A 20,283-nucleotide genomic window follows, 5' to 3' on the forward strand; every position below is an offset into this window, starting at 1 on the left:
GGGAGAAGTGCGCAGTACTTAAATTTTGCATATGCTCTAATGTCCAGATGAGTTTTAAACAAGCTAAGCAAAGCATAACTGGATGGTAACAAGAGTGCAGCAAAACTGCAGAAAGGGCTTGCGGAAGCAGCACGACACGTTCATTCTGAGAGACCTCCAAATTCATCAATAATCAGTTATGACAAGTTACATTTGTATCCTTTACTACAATGCAATAAACCACTTCAATACAAGTATCTTGTTGCATCTACGTTCTTACTATCATTGTATCTCTTACTCTTTTTATAGAGCTTTCCACAAAGTCTCATCCTGACTATGCATTCAATCCTGACAACCTGACAGCATTACAATTTTCACCAGTCACTTGCTAGTGTTAGCAGCAGCTGTACACGTAACGAATTACATGTAATTAACTACTTGCGATCAAATAATTTTCGGTTTGTAATGATCGATTACTTTGCACAATAATGCTCACTGTAACACAATTACCTTTTTTCAGTAGCGAATTACATGTAACCATTTACTTCATTCGTGAGACAAGCTGTAACACACAAAGTAGCTTAAGAAATCTCCTAAAAGTTCTTAAAGCACCTGTAAGAAAGTTTATGAGAACTACAACAGAACTCAATGGCAATGCACAAAGCATGCTCATACGTAACATGCTGAGCCGTTTGCCCACTGTCACTGCCAGCTATTCAAAACAGTTGGACACGGAGCTGGCACGACTCTTGCATTTTTCTAGTCTGGACAAGCATACACAGCATGCAACAGGTCTAGTACAATGATGCGATGTCTTTCCATGGCTTATGTACGCATTTGTATTTCGCGCAAAGTTGTAGCATGTGGAGGATGCAAGGCAAGCACATAAACTGTCGACAGAACGATATACGACTGAATTGTACCTACAAGCGTGTCATCGCGCGTGCCGGCAACAGACGGCTACTAACGGATGCGGGACGTGACCATCGTGCTGCTTGCACTTGAGCACTTGTTCGGCCGGTATGAAAGGAATCGACGTGCGTCAGCAGAACGTCAACTGATATGACATAAGTGCGGCTGAGTTGGCGAATTCCTTTCTTCCCATTAGAGCGAAAGCAACGCCTTCCGTTATTCACGCGACACGTGACCCCTTTAAAGAAGGCGGGGCAAGCGCGGCAGACGCGGAGAGGAACCGCGCGACACAGCATAGCCGGCGCGGGGTGCCGCAACTCACGGGTCTCGATGAAGTCCCGCAGCGTGTTGTACTCATACGCGAAAATCCAGCGGCAGCCGACATAGTATTTCTCCATGTTCAGGTCCCTGGGGTCGGCGAAGCTGCGGAAGCACGTCTCCCAGAGGCCGAGCTGCAGGAGCTGCGCGCTGTACACGCGCGGGTCCGAGGCGAGCCAGTAAGGCGTCGTGAAGGCGATGAAGACGAGCACTAGGCTGATGGCGGCGAATAGGTAGCCCGCCTTGCGGCCCAGAGATAGCTGCGACCAGCCCATAGTGACCACCGGCACAAGACCGTCGAGCGCACACTTCTTTCAAATCGGCCGCAAACGCGCGCCGAACGTCACCGATGCCGCCGACGTCGGACAAACATGGCGCCGGGAGCCGCTCTCTGAACGGGCGTAGCCGCCGCAACCGAAACACACACAGGTGCGCTGCTGATCGCTTGGTTGTGCCGGGCGGGCATTCCAGTCCTCGCCGCAGTTGCCAAGAGAGAGAGAGAGAGAGAGCGGAACCTCTCACCTGCGCGATTCCTCCTCACCGCACGCGCGCGCGTCTCGAAGGGCAACAAAAGCGACAGATCCAAGTGTTGTAGCGTACGCGATGCATGAATCACGCCGCCTCGCGCAGAAAGCTCTCGCCTGCTTGGGGACTTCGTTGTTCGAAGTACGACGTATGATGTTCTCGCGGTGTTCCCAAATGAACCGACTATCATTAAACACGCATACGTTTTCACTGGCGTCGTAGCGCACGGTTTCTGATTAGTTTCTACGCTATTGTACGCATCAAAATTTCAGAGAGAGGCGCTTTTTTGCGGTTCTTTGTTTCTACTTGCTACGACGGCAAAACACGCAGAGGAATGGAGGTTGTGATCCATTGTAGCGGGCCAGTATGCGATTCTATTCCAGTGTTATCCCTTTTCGCCCTTCTCCAGTGAATCGAGCGGCGGTCCGTCCCGCCGTCCTAGAAATGATAAGAAAGGATTGTGTGAGAATACAACGAAAGGAACTCTCACACTATACCGGCCGTGTATAAGCAACGCATCAGCCGCTGAAAAATCGAGAGTTTCAACAGCACACCGATCACCCTGGCCGTCTTCACGTTCTGTACGGCAGAACCAGCAGACACGAAGACCACACTCAACATTCCACTGATACAAACGCAGAGTTCAGATTCGAAGCACGTAGTTGTGACTCAACCGACGCGATTACATATGTGCAAGTGCACATCCGTCGTCATCATTCAGACGAAGTCAGCAACTGAGCGCTTCTGAGCACTGTGGACAAGACAGACAGGTATACGTCATTGCTGCAGGTGAGGCGACACGCTACGTGCAGTCATGCCGAGGGCCAACTGTGAGGAGGTAGGCTGAACGGGCGGTGACTGGACGCGGCCGAAGGCCACGGCGTGAGCGGTGCCAGTGATGATGTCAAGCGGTTCGAGGGAGAATGGGCGCGCTTCGTCGGCAACGACCGCGACGTCGCCGCGGGCGAGGATGCTGCGCGGAGGCGACGGTCGGTCGACAGGAAACCACCGATGAGCGACCAGGAAGGCCGGGCGAACAGACGCGTGGAACTGGGCTGACTGAGAGACCATTCTCAGGAAGCGCTGCATCGTGGAATGCTGTATGCACACGTATTTTGTGACGCCATCAAACAATGCACGGTGTTACAGCCGGTTTGTAATACCCAACCTAGTCGGGGAGGAACGCAACAGCGAGAAAATGCGCGTATCACAACCCAATACGGCGGCGCCCACGGAACGAAACTGCTGTGATCTGCACGGAGAATGTATAGAACGCGTGGAGGCCAGGGCGCGAAGCAGACGCCGTAGGAGGGACGACGTAAAAAGAGCCGAGTGCTATAAATCCGGGAGGCTGGAAGCGGGACCAGTACGAGCAGAGAAGCGTTTTTCCCCTGAGTCTCATGATAAACATATATGTGCAGCTCTGGCTGCATACAAAGAATGATGCAGATGAGTCGCTCCGATGAAATGTGGCCGATGGCGGCGCACTACGCCTGTGGTGTTCGAGAGCGCCCGCCGTGGAGCATGCGCAACCAAGTCGGCAAGACCGGCTCTGCATATCAGTGACCCACCTTGCATACGCAGCGGGACCTTCGCTATCGCCAATCAACGAAATGAAGGCGGTCTTATTGGCGAACGACCAGCCGTCATCGTCGAGAAGCGCAGGAAGAGTCGGCCCGTGTGGTTGGCAGGCGTCAGCCATGTGCGGTCCGGAAAATGTATTTCGACAACAGACATTAGACGTCTAACGGCCCAGCTAGCTACTACGTTTCATAACAAAAATCTTCCGAGTTTTCGACTGTCTAACCTGAGCATAGGTTGTACCTTGTACTTGTGCAATATTTAGGTACCACATTCAATGTGAATGACATTTCATGCGCGATAAAGCTCAGGGAACTTACATTTTCAAAGATCATGTTGCAAAAACTTTAACTAAAAAGCTTCAATTACCCCCCTCCCTCCCCAACTGATACGGCACCTTAAAAACCTTAACGAGAAATTGTTCTTGTGCATTCTCCTTCTGTTACTTTCTTTTTATAGAAACAAATTAACTAACATTCCAACTATTACGAACATCATTTGTTCACCATAAAGGTGGAAAAATTATCGATGACGCGCCCTGGACAGCCAATCGGATAGCTCGCCCTACTGACGTCAGTTGGGTGATTTGCGTCATATGGGTAGGGGCGGCTGAAAATTCTGCCGAGCAGTGTGCTGCGATTAGCAGCGATGTACATTTTTAAAACCTTATAATAAATTACATGCTTTACGCGGAGCACTTAGATGCGTCAATTAATGATTAGAAGGACCTACTCTAACGACTCAGTACGTTTGTGCAAAATCGTTTCAGGGTCCCTTTAAGCACTTCCGACACACAACAAGCGTCATCTACTTGTGTTACAACGTGCTCCATTCAACGAGAGCTCGGCGGTCAGAGTAGGTCTGTCTTTTCGCGAGCACCATGATTCGACTTTGTTGCGTTTTGGGCTCCAAATGTAGCGACTGACAATATGTCAAGCTGCAACATCGTGTCTCTCTGCAAGGCAGCAGACGAGCGGACTGACTGCAGCGCGTCGGACTGCCTATATCCGATCGGCGCCAGGATTTGCGCGTCTGCGCCACCCCCCCCCCCCCCCCCCGTCACTTTACACCAGAAGATTAGTACCACAACAGCGTTTCGCGAGTCCGGTATTCGGGTAAAAGCAAGCGCAAGGGGCCAGGCCCTGGCCGTTTGACCATGCCGATTCACGGGATGAGCAGAATTGCAAACGTGAAAGGTCTGCACGCTGCAGCCACCTGGTGGCGCAGAGCTCGACGAAACACAGTAGCAGTAGCGAAGTAAATTCTTCTTTGCTGCTGGTGTAAATTTTTCGCAGGAGCGTAATCGCTAACACGTTGTTTTTGTAAATGTTTAAAATGTTCTACACTTGGTCAGAGCAATATTAGCTCTTTGTTGGACTGGTTAAGCTCCGCGCCAACGGGTGGCTGGACCGTGCAGACCGATCAGGTCGCTCACCGTACGCCTACGCTAAAATTCCTTCATCAGCTTGAGTTTATGCCTCCACCCATCCGTCGAAATGCCCAGCTCTCCTGTGGTTAGCGGAATACCAGACACGTTCGGCGCTGCGACAGAATGTTCGCAACGCACGCTGCGTCGATAGCTGTCGCTTGGGGTCGACTGCCAAGCAGCTGGCGGAGAGGCTTCGCGAGCTCGCTCCTAGAGAACCGGAAGTAGACGACTCGACGCGCCATAATGACGCAGAGCCAGTGAAGGCGGAGCTTCGCCCCGATCACTCGGCGAACGAGTTGAGGAGAAAATGCATGGCTATGGAGGAGGGTAACCTGTAATCTTCCGTAGCTATCTTAATACGAGTTCCTTCACGCAAATTGTGGTCCGAATGATGAACTTTAGCTGTATCCTACGCGTCTACAAAATTTGTCCGAACCGTTTCAGGGGCCCTTTAATTAAATCTTAAAGGAAATCTATAGTGCAGTCACTCGATATGACGTAGCGCGTACATCACTACGACGTCAGTACGTAATGCCCGTAAAGAGCCTAATAATAAAATAGAATCGGTGTCAATAAGACATCGGCTACTTGATTTCGTAAAGTACATGTCAACAAGACGTACTTTGATGGTATGTCGAGACGTAGACGAATGGATCATACTTGGTTGTTGATATGACACAAGTGGTTCAGTGGGGACGTTTACAGAACCAAGGTTCTATTAAGATTTATTCCGAGCGATGAGCGACGTTGTTTGTGAAAAGTAAAAAAATATATATTGTTAGATATGGAGCTGGTTCCTGCGATTACTTCGAGTTCCCCAGACCACATCGGATTGCAGCACAGCTAATTGAGGAATGCAGAAGCAGGAAAGCGCATTCCAGAGAAGCGGCCGAGCAGACAAGTTTAAGGCAACGAGTTTACATGCCAACAAGTTCGTGCGCCGCCGGGATTAGCAGGTGGGCATCCGACAATGAAGCAGGTGCAGCCCTCCCCTTCTCTTTGTTCGAAGTGCATTGCCAGTCTGCGATGCAAGACCGCAGCAAGCCGCCAGGTGTGACACCACGACACGGGCGCCTACCATTGGCTGCAAGTGGCGTCATCGGAGTGGACTCTCCCATTGGTCAAACATGACGTGACTTGCAGTGCTCGAAGGGCTTATAAGAAGCCTTCCAGAGAGACCTGAGCATTCTGGGACATGCCCTGATTCCCTGTTTCACCTCTCTCGAACTTCTTGCCGCGGGCAGCAGCGTCCGAGTTGCTGCCGGCCCGTAATGTCTGTACTACTGTTAATTGACGCTCACCTCCTTGTATATAATGTAGAATAAATCCCTCCCAAGTTTGTGGTTTCCATCCCGGAGTCCCGTCCTCCAACCCCTACATCTGGTGGCAGCGGTGGGATCGCCTCCGAATGCATCAGCTGGTGGCAGCGCTACGAATCAACCTTCGTCGAGAGAGATCGTAAGGAACCGGGAAGAGCGAAGAAGAGAGAGCCTTCGTCGAAAGAGGTCCGAAGAGACTGGGAGTATCGAAGAAGGAGCGAGCCTTCGACCCAGGGAGTCCGGAGGAACCGGAGGAACAGCGGACAGATGAACCGGATGGCAGGGTGCTGCAACCGTAAGTGAGCGCGTGGTTTTTTTCCTTATGATTCGCCAGACTCAAAGGTTGTGTGTTCAATTTTGATAGTTCTGGGAATCGGGAATTTGTTGCATTGTGTGTTTGCACAAATTAATTAAGGAAAACAGTTTTAACCACCTGTCGGGGCAGCTGCCATGGATCTTAGAAGGTTGACGAGGTTGGACTTGTTGTTGGTGTGCGACGATTTGGGAGTTGACGCGGACGAACGGATGAAAACGCCAGCTATCATAAAGGCGATTAACGATAGCGGCAACGATGACAAAAGCATTGAGCTTGCTTGGGAGGTGATACAGGAGCCACGGGAGCGTGTGCGTCGTGTACGTTTGCGAGAGCGTCGTGAGCTTAGGAGTGAGCGTCAGCGTGAAGAACGCGAGAATGAACGGAAGCATGAGCTTCAAGAACTTACTCTTAGGTGTGAGCGTCACGGACGTGAGAATGAACGCGAACGTGAGCGAGAGGAAAAGTTTGAGAGAGAGAAGGCAGCACTGATCAAAGAAATACAGTATTGTGATCAGTTAATGGCACAGAGACAACGGCTGTCTGAGAATTCTGTAGGCAGTACAGAGCGAAAGAATGAGGCAGCATCGAGAGGATTTTCGCCAGAAGCCGACGAAAAGAGTAGTGCCTGTGAGATTAGCTGCAGAGTCATAAGTGAAGGGAAAAGGCTAGCTGCTAACGATGCCTTAGTGGCAATAGAGGCCGTTAAAGGCCAGAGTGAGAGCGACGAGGTGCTGTGCCAACAGATGACTGTGGAGACAGCTAGGCCAGCTGCGAACAAATTGGCACAGTTACCGCGTGTGTGCGTCGCTGGTAATGTTAGCGAGGTTGCTAGCGAAGAGAAGGGCACTTCTGACCCGACAGAAGCGAGCACCCATGTAGAGCCAGATGTGCGTGCAGAAGTGAAGTGCGAGCTGGACGATGCAGTTGAGAATAGTTCTCGGGGTGGCGAGCTCCGTAGCTCACGAGAGAACAACTGCATTGTTCAGGGATCGGTGCGGCTCTCCGCCAGTCTAGATGGCCTAGATAGGGATGATTCAGTCGTTAATCATTCGGACTGTGCGCGTGAGACAGCGAGCGATACCGACGGGCTGTGTGCCGATTCACAGCGTGAGCTGGGCAATGTAGTAGAGGGCAGTTCGCAAGAGTGCGAGTTGTCTTACTCGAGTAAAGCCTACTGCATTGTGCCAGAGTCGGTTGAGCTGTCCGCCAGTCGAGGCAAAGTGAGAGTAGATTTAAATGTAAATCACTCAGACTGTGCGGGTAAGAGGCCGATCCGGGCCGACGAAATGTGTACCGGCCAGCACGAGGCACGAGAAGGCGACATGAAGGCTAGTGCAAAGAGAAAGCGCCTTAAAAAGAAGCGCGGTAAAAACCGAAAGTCGGTAATTAATGTAGCGCCGCCAAAGATGGCGAGAAACCCAAAAGGGCAGGGCGCGAGGAAGAAGGTGCGGTCGTCTAGGACGATGTTGACGCATCCAAAATGGTCGAGCCACCGGTCAAAGGGGGACCGCGAAGAATGTTCTGCGCGGACGCGGACAAAGGGCACGGGGCAGTTAAGCTCCTCGTCGTTCCGTAGTTCTTCTTATAGCTCAGCGTGCAGTTCGAAGAAACGCAAGGTGGCAGGACGAGACCAGGTGGGGAGTAGCGACGCGGTCAATCGAGTTTGTGTTGAAAGCGGGGCGCGAGGACGCAAATTGGCAGGAGACCGTAACGTCTTGGGGGAGCTGATAGTTAGTCAGCCCTTTTGTTGTCTCTCGGCAGCCAGAGTAGCTTTCAGACCACGTCCACCCCGCGTTCGACTCAAAGTATGAGTCAGACTTAAGCGTTTGGAGAGGGAGGCCAAGAGCCCTTCCGTAGAAATGAAGTGTTTTGTTTTTTATTTTGAGCATCGGAAAGTTTTTCGCGATTTGAGACTGGGATTTCTTTCAACGTGTAAGGTTTGAGCTTTGTTTGTGTTTTCGTTTGAGAAGCTCCGTGATTTGAAAGATGAGGTTTATGTAAACATGTAGTCTCGCGAGATGCTCATTAATAAGTAGATAGGTTTTTTTTTGTGTGTGTGAGTAACCTGAAGGTCAAGGTTATCGTCGAAAGGCCTATGGTAAAGCGCGTGTGTTATTTAACCTTCTTTCTTTTTAAGCGTTTTTGAATTTTGTAAGGTTAAGCGCGTAGATTTCAGTGAGTGCATGATTTGCACGGAGAAGCGTTCTTAGTTCCATTAGCGCGTGTCCTGTGTGGACGGAAGGAAGCAGACTTTATGACTGGGTTGCTAGTGTGTGTGGAGGGCAGCCGTATTCTGACTTCTTTAGTGAGCGTGCGTGGAAAGAGTTAGTAGAAGACGCATCATTTTAAGAGTTCTGCGGAGTGTGTAAGTCCCGCGAGTTTAATTGTTCGTTTATGTCACGTGTCCTGTAGGACTTTCAGGAAAGAAACGTGAGTAAGCGTGAGTGAAAAGTTTGCCTACAATGCAAGTACGCGTTTTGTTTAGTGACCACAAGGCTAGTGCGCTTGTGATTACGTACTTGTGAGGTTGACCAGATTGTTCAGTGGCACCATTACGTGCGATAAGTACGCCACTGCGATAGATTGGAAACATGCTGTTCGTGTGGTTAGGCCACTTAAGTTATGTTCGGCTGTTTTCATTTGTTGTTTGCATCGTCAACGACCCTTTTGTTTTGCAACAACAATAGTACTCTGGTCTTGTCGGCAATCGAGGAGAAATGGATAGCTGTTTGGAAGGGTGGTTGGAACTGTTGTCAAAATTGGGGAACTAAAAGATCAGGGTTCATTTTGACGCAGTAATAGCCTGGCGAGTCAGGGGCAAAGAGCCTGCGCTTACGCGTGGGGCAGCGCTGTGCTGTTTTGTTTGTTTGACGTCTGTTCTCCAGGGCCAAGGATCCCGAAGTTCGTCAAACGAGGCTCGACCCCAGTACCCTGCAGCTTCTTTCAGCGTTCCTCATGGCCAGCGAATTGATTTCACCGGCCATTCAGAACAACCGGGGCGAGGACGAGCTGTTAGATATGGAGCTGGTTCCTGCGATTACTTCGAGTTCCCCAGACCACATCGGATTGCAGCACAGCTAATTGAGGAATGCAGAAGCAGGAAAGCGCATTCCAGAGAAGCGGCCGAGCAGACAAGTTTAAGGCAACGAGTTTACATGCCAACAAGTTCGTGCGCCGCCGGGATTAGCAGGTGGGCATCCGACAATGAAGCAGGTGCAGCCCTCCCCTTCTCTTTGTTCGAAGTGCATTGCCAGTCTGCGATGCAAGACCGCAGCAAGCCGCCAGGTGTGACACCACGACACGGGCGCCTACCATTGGCTGCAAGTGGCGTCATCGGAGTGGACTCTCCCATTGGTCAAACATGACGTGACTTGCAGTGCTCGAAGGGCTTATAAGAAGCCTTCCAGAGAGACCTGAGCATTCTGGGACATGCCCTGATTCCCTGTTTCACCTCTCTCGAACTTCTTGCCGCGGGCAGCAGCGTCCGAGTTGCTGCCGGCCCGTAATGTCTGTACTACTGTTAATTGACGCTCACCTCCTTGTATATAATGTAGAATAAATCCCTCCCAAGTTTGTGGTTTCCATCCCGGAGTCCCGTCCTCCAACCCCTACAATATATAGAAGGTGCGTCCAAATGCTGCTTATAAGTAAAAGATAATCATTACACACACACACACACACACACACACACACACACACACACACACACACACACACACACACATATATATATATATATATATATATATATATATATATATATATATATATATATATATATATTTACGATATCATCGAGCGATGCTCAAGAAACGAGCCGCCGCGAGAACGACAATGAAGTTGGTCGGTGCGCTTGGAGCGAGCGAGTGTCGGCCTGGCTCCAGTGTAAATAGCCTGTAAATGGCCTCTTCAGTCTGTGTCTTTTCACACGCAACAATATATATATATATATCTGTCGCAAAACGGGAAACTCGCAGCTGTGCATGGTAATCGGTAGGTAGTATATTAGGTACGACACCTCGTACGAAGCCGCTCTGAGAGAGAGAAAGATAATGCAGAGAAAGGCAGGGAGGTTAACCAAAGGCAGTTCCGGTTGGCTACCCTGCGCAGGGGGAAGGGTTAAGGGGCATAAAAAGAGAAACAGAGTGGAAGGGGGGATAGAAAGAAAGACAAGCACGAACAAAGCGCGTACACTACAGAACGGTAGGGGACGGCATTCTTAGAGTCTGTCGTGAAGCTCCGTAGACCGCAGGAACCTTAATAACGCGAGTAAGGCCTTCCACGCGGATGTTCTTTCGGAGCATTGGCCTAAAGCTTTTAGTTCTGATAGTGAACGACTGTCCAACTGGTCCAGTACTCTGCACATCACTCGTCTCTGAGCACTATAACGCGGGCAGACACAGATAATGTGTGCGAGCGTCTCGTCGATGTTGCATGTGTCGCACGTGGGGCTGTTGGCCATTCCAATGAGGAAAACATATGAGTTCGTAAAGGCAACGCCTAGCCACAGACGGTAGAGTATGGTCTGTTCACGTCGTGGTAACCCAGGTGGGAGGTGCATCCGTATTTGCGGAGACAACGAACGCAACCGACACATGGTGAAGACATTTGAGTCCCACAGGGGTAAAGTACAATCACGGGGCATTAATCGCAGGCCAGCCGCAGCGTCTGTTCGCGAAAGCGGAATGAAGACTCGTTGACCACTTTCATGTGCAGATCGGGCGGCTTCGTCGGCGTGGTCATTCCCACTGATATTACCATGTCCTGGAAGCCACTGAAAGATTAAGTTGTGTCCCTTCTCATGGCTTTGATGACATATGTGCCGAATTTCTGAAGCCAGTTGTTCATTGGGTCCGTGGCATACTGGGCTTCGTATGCACTGAAGGGCTGCCTTAGGGCACATTCACACCGGCGACTTGAGCAGGTCGCGCGACCAAGTTGGTCGCTTTGCGACCAGTCGCAAATGGTCGCAAACAGTCGCCTTTCTCGAAAAGCGACCATTTTGGACGAGTCGTTCTCTGCGCGATTTTTCAATCGCGCGACCGTGGTCGCAAAACTGATAAACCAATCAGCGGCGCACCGGAAGTGATCTTTTGTGTGTCTACATCCGGTCTCCTCCGGCGTCGCATTCAAATTCCGCGTAGATTCCGAGAGTTCTCGCTGAGAACGATAATCTCCGGGATTGCGACTTGCGGGTTGCGCTCAGCCGGGCTTGCCGGTGTGAACATCAGTCGCCTTCGGTCGCTTTTTGATTGCGAGTCGCAAATGGTCGCGCGACCTCCTCAAGTCGCCATTGTGAATGTGCCCTTAGAGTCACTAAAGACTGTCCATTGTTGCGGTGGCTTCTGCTTAATGAAATCAAGTGCAGCACGAAGCGCCGCGAGTACTGCACCCGTCGATGTTGTCACACATGAAGTTCTTAATTTGATTTCCTCTGATTTTGCCGGGATGATGACTGCAGCAGCAGAGCTGTTGAGTTTTACTGAAACATCTGTGTATACATGTTGCCGGAATCTATGCACGTTGTGAATGTGCTCCAAGGTTGCTTGTTTCAAAGCTTGAAATGGCGCTCCAGCTTTCTTTCTGATTCCTGGAAGTGTCAGTTGCACTTCTGGCCGGTGCAGACACCACAATGGATCTGATAATCGTGTAGCGGGCGTAAATTCTGATGGCAAGTAGGACTGATGTCTTACAACAGTTTTAGCAAAAGTTGACAGTGGCCTTTTTGCTGGCAAGCAAGCCAGATGGTGGGAGGGAATTCGAGTCAGGTGTCGGATGTGTGCTCTCAGGACATCTGTATCCATGTAAACGGTCAAAGGAGCGTCTCTGGCTATGGCCACTGTCGCAATCGATGACGTAGTTTTGGGGAGACCGAGACAAGTCCTTAGTGCTTGGGCTTGCACGCACTGGAGCTTGCGGATATTCGTAGTGCAAGTATTTCCTAGTACAGGTAAGCCATACCGCAGGAAGCCCAAAAACAGTGCTTTATATAGTTGCAACATTGACGGTACTGTTGCGCCCTAGGACTTCTCGTCGAGAAACGCAAGAATGTCCACAATGGTGGCAAAACGCTTTGTCATGTACGTGAGGGCTCCAAGACGAGTCTCTATCAATGATGACGCCAAGAAATCGGTGCGTTCGTCTATATCGTATAATTTCGTCATTAATCCGCAAAGCATACGGGACCATCGCTTTGCGAATAAAAGCAACAAGTGCACATTTCTCAGCGGAAAGCTCCAGGCCTTGTCTTCTTCGGTATGTTGACACAGCTGTTGAGGCTTTCTGAAGTCGTGCGTGGACTTGTACACGGGTCACATCTGAAGCCCATATGCAAATGTCGTCTGCATATACGGAGAGCTGAACGGTTTGCGGCAACGAATCAGCGAGACCAACGAGCACCAGGTTGAAAAGAGTAGGGCTGAGTACTCTGCCTTGCGGTACACCACGACTGGTATAGCTAGGCGGCGTTGGCCCGTCTTCAGTCAAAATAAAGAGAGATCTGCCATTCAAATAGTTGCCTATCCAGCAAAAGGTGTGTCCACCAATCCCTACAGCTTCTAAGGCGGCCAGAATTGCATGACGGACTACATTGTCGTACGCACCTTTAACATCAAGGAATAGGGCTGCAGTGATTCGTTTCAGATGTTTCTGGTGTTGTACGTATGTAACAAGGTCGATAACGCTATCTATCGACGAGCGGCCGCGTCGAAAACCAGCCATTACCTCTGGATAGACGTTGTAAAATTCCAAGTACGATTCTAACTGTGTAAGGATCATTCTCTCCACTACCTTACCGACACAGCTGGCCAGTGCTATTGGACGGTAAGATGACAATTCCAACGGGGATTTGCCAGCCTTGAGGAGTGGAACAAGCCGACTGGATTTCCACGTTGTAGGGACCAGGCCGTCACGCCATGATGCGTTGTATAGGCCAATAGGGCATCTCTGGCCTCTTGACCAAGGTTGGCAAGCGCAGGGTATGTGATGCCATCGTGTCCTGGTGACGAAGATCGCCTGCACCCAGCAAGTGCGACCTCCAGTTCTTCGATGGAGAAAGGAGCGTCCATACGAGGATCTATGGGGCAAGGGGGGACAATGGGAATAGCTGCGCAAGGTGAATACGCGAGTGCCGGACCCGCGATCCTCGTGCAGTAATCTTCGGCAACCTTGACTTCTCGGCGTCGTTGATGTAGGGCCAGAGACTTAAATGGACGACGCTGTTGAGGAGCTGTCCGAAGTCCACGGATTGTTCTCCAGACAACCGACAGAGGTTTACGCGGGTCGAGAGACTCACAAAACGATTTTCAGCGTTGATTTTGCAAGTACAGCAAGGCGACGCTGAATTTTCTCTTGAATGCGTCTGGCCGCTCTAAGGTCGTAGACCGATTTAGTCCGTACGTCTGTACCGTCGCTCCACTCACCGGCGGATTGCAGGGATGCTCTTCATTTCCGAATCGAAATCTGTGTATTTCTCTAATGGCCGAAATGAACGCACAGCATCCTGCATAGCCTTGGCGATCTCAGATTCTAGTGTGGATGAAATGCCTTCGTGGCATGCGTCTCCCATAAGTGATTTGAACACTGGCCAATCTATTGTTTTTTTTAATTTGATAGAACGAATTTGGTGAGGCCTTTTATCTTCAGGTAAGTAGGAATGTGGTCGCTTCCGTGGGTTTCTATATCTGCGAACCAATGGACGCAGCGAGTGAGGCATCGCGAAACAAAAACTAAGTCTAAACAACTACTGTATGTCCGGCCGCGCAGAAATGTGGGACTGCCATCATTTAGGCAACAAAGTTCATGGTCGAAAGCAAGGTTTCTTCCTTTGGAATTTATCTTGTTGCTTCCCCAAAGTGAATGGTGCGCGTTGAAGTCCCCAACAACAATCCATGGACCAGGTGTCGCATCTATATTGTCACTCAGTCTCTGCCTATCGAAACGACTTGATGGAGAAAGGTAAGCGCCCACTAAAGTAAACGCAAGTTTTTGTTTTTTCACAGTCAAACACACATACTGATTACTGTCATGTGGCCGCACTGGATGAACAACGTAAGTCAGTTCACACCGTATGTAGATGACCACTTTGCTAATGTCATTACAAGTCGATGACACATGTGGTTCATAGCCTGAGATCCGGACGGGTTTCTGCAGCTTCGGTTCACAGACGACAACAATGGGGAATCGATTGGTGAAAACGTAATGGCGAAAATCAACGCGGGATTTCAGGCCACGGGCATTCCATTGCATAATAGATGCTTCCTTGACTTGTCTGAAGAACGGCTGACGGGGTAGAGCCATTGTGCTTGCTACTCGAGGCTCGCAAGAACCGGATCCAGGCCGCCCAGCACTTGTAGTGCACCTCGAGCCGATGGCGTCTGCATGTCATTTATCAACACGCGAATGACTTTCATTAGAGATTTCATTATGGCGATTACTGGCTTGTTTTGACCTCGTATGTGATCTGTGCCCTCATTGGTGCATCGGTAGTACACCGTCGACCTTTGTTGGGCTGGAGGACTTAATGTCGGAAGTGCAGGCCAGTCGTTTGCAGTAGAGGTATTCACTGCGTCACCAGACACCGCGTTGTTAGTGTGGGTGGGCGCCTTGGGAACACTAGCCTCAGGAAGTAGCGTCTGTCTCACGACGGTATCAGTATTTATAACCGCTCTGAGAAGGTGCGAGCAGTCTATAGAACGCCTTAGGTTGGCTCCGAATTATTCTCGCTCTTTTACCCGGGTATGCATATTGAAGATTCCTCTGGAGTATACCACTGATGGCTTCTTTTTTTTCCTTTTCTTTTGCGGGGGGGGGGGGGGAGGAGGCTCATTCACTGATGATGTAGGAAGCAAAGGACAAGTTTGTACATTTCAAAATGAAAAAAAAAAGATGCTAGGAATGTTTGAATAGAGAAATGTCTGAATCACTAGAAGGCGGATGTTGAAAAAAAAAAGACATTCTAATATCGCTTAGCAAAATGTTTCCTTCGGCGAGTTGGTTTCTAACGAAGTAAAAATCATAGCGCGAAGATACCAGGCCAGACGTGTAGAGGACAGGCGCTAATCCCCACCTGTTGCGCAGACTGTCTTCGTCATCGTTTTTTCGCGCTGTGATTTTTACTTCGAATATTTTTTTCCTTTCTAAGCAAAGTGCCAGTTGATGTTTGCCTCGATGTCAGTGGAGGAAACTTGAAGATGCTGTGGATGTCGCGAAGTCACATTACAGTAGGCAAGCCAGTGACGCTGATTGCAAAGGGGTTAACTGTTTATACAGATAGAATAGGCAAGCGATATAATGGAAAGTATTTACACGGACACCAAACTACGAGTCGAAAGTTAGAATTTGGTCTTCTTTCTCTCAGCCGAATCTCCACCGAAATCCCGTCCAGCGGTCATGCACGTGCCTAAAAGCTGCCTGCCCCAGCAACCCTCTCGGCCCATCGTTCGTCCAATCTATTGGATAATTGATATCCAATTTATATCAGATGCTCTGGCGGTGTCCCTCGTTACGAGAGTATAAGGATATCACTGAACAGAAGTGGAACTCGGCCACCAAGAGCTCGGAATACTTTCGTCAGCTTTGGGCTGTCCAGAGAGCCTGCGATGAGGTGGTTAGGTTAGGCCTAACTGCCCCTACGTGGGAGTGGCCCGCGGCGTCGCCCTAAGGGGCGGCGCTTCTCAGAATCCTTTGAAGCTCTTCGTATGCGTATCCGTAAGCAAAGTGAAATATAAAGTTTGAGATGAGAAACGACTTATTTACATTATCTGATACATGCATGCAAGTAATGCCCTGGACAACTGAGGAACCTGTAAAGATAACTGGATTCCAGTTATTTGGTGCGTCAGGAGAACAATATTAATATAACACGGGACAACCAGGTCGCCACAAACATGTAGATCGCGCTGACCAAGTAACAGACTGCTTTGTCTAAATCGAGTCAACTTCGTGGGCTCGCTGGAAGGCTGGAAGTGACTATGGATAAGTCAGCTGCTCCACGCGCTCGTTCAGCTGCTGCCTCTGCGAATGAACCGCAGTTCTCTTGCACCAGAGTCATTCGGAACCATCCCTACTTACATGGGTGTTTATTTCTCCAGACTATAATAAAGTGTTGCTATCATATTCGAAAAGAAACGAATCTGAACAGTCAACCCTCAGATCGAGTTAGAATGGAATAGCAAAGGCTATCCGATTGACCTTTGAAATTCAAACGTTCGCGAACGCCCTCTCAAGAAAGCAAGCCTATGAACAGCGGCCTGGCATGACCGGCGCAGCAACTGGCTCCCGCCGGTTGACCCGACGAAGCAATGGCGGCCCACGTGACGGTGGTCGCCGAAGTGCACCCACCCACCGGCGGCCGCCGCTTCTTTGGGATTCCGCACCCCCGGCACGGCACGGTGGCGTCGTCAGCCAATGAAAAGCGATATCCGGCGGCACGAGAAACACTCAAGGTTCGAGCATTCCGCGACTGCGTACCCCTATTGCACGTGTGAACCTTCCGTTCAATCCGATGAATTAGCAGCGGACAAGCAACAAGCCCCTTCCGGTCTGCTATATTTTCTCCTGGTTGGCTCGAGTGGCTGTTAGCGTTCGCTGCCCTGCACGGGAAGGAATGTCCGTATATGGCGGCCACTATCCACCCGCTCCTTTTATCCTCTCGCCACGTGCGAATGATGAATATGCAATTGCAGCTTCTACGAGGAAAGGCTTGTTGCTTCTGACGCTTTTTTACGCTGGAACCAATGAACGTAGATGCGGGGCAGCCCACGTGTTAGCATTTCAGTGAATTCGACCTGTCGACGCCGCGTCGTGACTTGCACAATAGCGAACGCAGCCTCATTGTTGCCACGTTCGTTCACCTCTATATTAGGTTATATTGCGAGCGGCTCCAGTGCCGAAATGCCGAATTCACAAAGCTTTTATTTCACAAATGGTCTTCGCCACTGGCCCTTCACTAACAATATGTCCAACGACTGGTTTGGCTGGCGTCTGCCCTTACGAACATTTCTAGCGTAAATACCTCTTCGTGACTGTACGGACACGTGTGTCCGCATCCTTCAGGTACGCTGCTTTAACTAGGTCACAAATAACTAACAAGCCTATCAGCACCTGTTAGGTGAGCTTAAATCTTGTTCCAGTTCTAACGAAGCCGGCAACGAAGACAACCTCGCGAGAGCAACGTCAAATTCAAAAATATTGCAGCCTACTTCGCTCTGTTCAAACAATTCAGATGGCGGCCGAGCAGCCTGCCTGGAAGCTTGGGGACTAGTTCGCTTGCCACAAGCCTTGCACATAAGGGAAATGGTCAAACTTTGTTTCACCATAAGTATAACTTATTTGAATTTTTTTAAATGTCGCAGAGAGGGGCATTTGAATAATTTGGATCGAAGCTGTCCTTGGCTGTCGAAATAGGCATTGTTTCAAGGCAATCAAGAATTGCAACAGGCCCACAGCTGAGTTTCGTGCTCGGAGTTGACCAGTCAGCTACCTGCGACGAAGTTTCTGCAAGGAACTAACTTGCCGTTAAACTAACTTCGTGCAAGACACCGGCTTGAGGAATAGTATAACACTGGGCCCTGTTTTGTGCGGTTGCACTCCACTGCCCTTACTTTCTTGGGCGCGCATTTCGTAACGACGCACGCTGCTAGCGCTCCAGCGCTTTCCTTTCGGCGTGGATTCAGTTAACCTGGGCGATCCGAAGGCTTTCGAGTCCATCTGCACCTCGTCTTCATAGTCGGTCAACGACAAGGGCAACTATATGGTGGGAAAGGAACCTGCTCTCGTCATAACAAAGCAGAGTCACGTGATAAAGTTTTGTGCGCAACACGGAAAGAAAGCATGAGCGATCAAAGTGGCTATGCTGCTGCGTATATTTTTTCGCTTCGCTGTCTCAGACTCGCCTCTACAAGGGAAAAACATAAATAAACAAACAAAAACGTGCGTTGGAGGTATAGAACTAGTTGTCTAAACAGCTGGACTGTGTGGACTGTTTGGCTGTGTGCCTCACAGCCAGCCGCCTCGAGACAACTGGCCTTGGTCAACGAGAGCGCGGGGCACGAGCGAAGGCCACGCAAGCGGTTCCCCTGCACCGCTGTCCCTGCAGACGCCAGTGCCGGGCCATTGTGTCCTCCCGGAGGGTTCGGTGCGGCTCTTGTGGCGTGACGAGGGTTACCGCGAACACCAGGAAGGCACAGGTGCTGTCGTAGTTTCAGTACGTGGCAAAGCGAAATAATGTGTGGAAAAGACGACACGCCTAGTGCTGCGCATATGTTTTGCTGCGGTTCCTGAGAAGGACACATCACGGAGGTTCGGTGGATATCGCGTCCCGATGCTCAGTAGAAGGTCGCGGGTTCGGTAACCGGCCGCGGCATTCCGATGTGGGCGAGAAGCAGAAACTCCCGTACACCGTGCTTTGGGTTTACGTCAGAAAACCCAGACAGGGAACACTGATCTGGAGCCACTACACGGTGCAGCTTACAGCCGTTGTGCTGCTGAGCAAGTTGGACGTCCGATCTATCGCCATCACGTGCGATCTATCGCCATCGCTACCAGGCATTGCGCTTTTCTGTGCAGCGCAAAGCACGCAACGCGAAAGCACGCGGAGGCAACGCTCGCTATATGTACGTGAAGCGAAGTCCAAGCGTTGCATTTGCCCGCAAAGCTGGGAATTAGACACCGGACGCTAACGCCGCGGCAAATAAGGCGCCTCCGAGAAGGAAGAATGATCGCATATGCACTGCGAAACTCGTTGATCCATTGTGAATGATGAGCTGATGAAGCTATTTGGAAATATGGTTACCACTGATTTCATTCACAGTGACTGAATTTCTATGCTCGAGTAACTTGTCCCGACAACGACGACACGTTTCGCGGTGGTATTGCGGGACGCATCGCCAATACGCTGAACACACATTACACACGCTGCGTGGACGCGTACCGTACGGAGGTTTCGGGATTTTCGATGGGGTGGCTCTCGCAGCTCCAACTTTACGGTTCCGTATTTTGCGGCCAGCCATGGTCTGCGGCAGTCGAATCGTAAACCACAACTAGATAACGATACAACCGAAGAAAGGGCCACCGTAGGAACGCGCGGAATAGTTTCATGCGTCAACTTGCATAAACTGCATGGTGCCTGACATGGGCCGGCTTTAGTAACAACAGTGAAAATGCTTTATCCTCAGATAGTATAGGCGTTTTTTACGTGTAGACGTATGCACTTTTTCTCGCACTGCGTCAAGCCTTCTTCGCTTACCCGTGTGCTTACATGAGTGCGTTCATGATCACCAGCAGGGATGTTCGGTTGAGAGTGAAACGCACGTGCACCCGCGTGTAATTCCTCTGTTATTCAGTAGCGAACTACAGAACACAAACCATCATTTTCCTACGTATTCGCAAACCACACCCGCGGAGGAGCTTCCTCCTTGCCGTCTTCGCGGGAAGCGCAAGAGCGGGCACCCACCGGAGCAGCCTGAGCGTGCGGCGAGTTCCGCGTGCGTTGAACAATCGCGGCGTCGACGACCGCTCGGGCGAGCGCATCTCCGGCGTCGGGGACCTCGCGGCCGGCCCGAACAGTGCCTCGAACGCGGCGGAACGGCTGAGGCAGTCACGCTCTGCACGCACTGCAAGCGATGCGCGCACGGAGTTCGCGGACGGGGGGTCATGCATCTCGGCAAACGCCTTCGACACGGCCAAATGCTTTTCACCCTTCACGATTTGTGAACTTCTCAGCACAACATATGACGGTCATCGCGCCTGTATACGCTATACGGGCTGTATACAGCTAGATTGTACGCGTCAGTAATCACGAATCAACTCGCTTAGACGAAACCATTGCTGGCGCGCTTTCTTCACTTTTACATTCATGATGTTCATTGCATTCATGAAGGTCGCGTTGCTGCTACTGCGGCTGG

The 20,283-nt window shown here is 50.5% G+C and overlaps 2 protein-coding genes across 3 annotated transcripts in view; one reads left to right on the top strand and one right to left on the bottom strand.

Moving 5' to 3' along the window:
- Positions 1-20,283, top strand: part of LOC135900526 (uncharacterized) — a 1,275,659-nt gene that overhangs the window by 1,007,366 nt on the left and 248,010 nt on the right. The gene's annotated exons all lie outside the window — the stretch shown is intronic.
- The window catches only part of LOC135908171 (uncharacterized), an 85,344-nt gene that overhangs the window by 12,549 nt on the left and 52,512 nt on the right, over positions 1-20,283 (bottom strand). The window contains exon 1 of one of the 2 annotated variants that reach the window (XM_065439924.2): positions 1,214-1,734. The exons of the other annotated variant lie outside the window; for it this stretch is intronic. Coding sequence (XP_065295996.1) covers positions 1,214-1,484 — 271 coding nt within the window. The 5' untranslated portion in view covers positions 1,485-1,734. Of the gene's footprint in view, positions 1-1,213; positions 1,735-20,283 lie in introns of those variants that run through there. 2 annotated transcript variants of the gene reach the window in all.

Source organism: Dermacentor albipictus, chromosome 3 (genome assembly GCF_038994185.2).
Source record: "Dermacentor albipictus isolate Rhodes 1998 colony chromosome 3, USDA_Dalb.pri_finalv2, whole genome shotgun sequence".
In the NCBI taxonomy this organism is placed as follows: Eukaryota; Metazoa; Arthropoda; class Arachnida; order Ixodida; family Ixodidae; genus Dermacentor; species Dermacentor albipictus.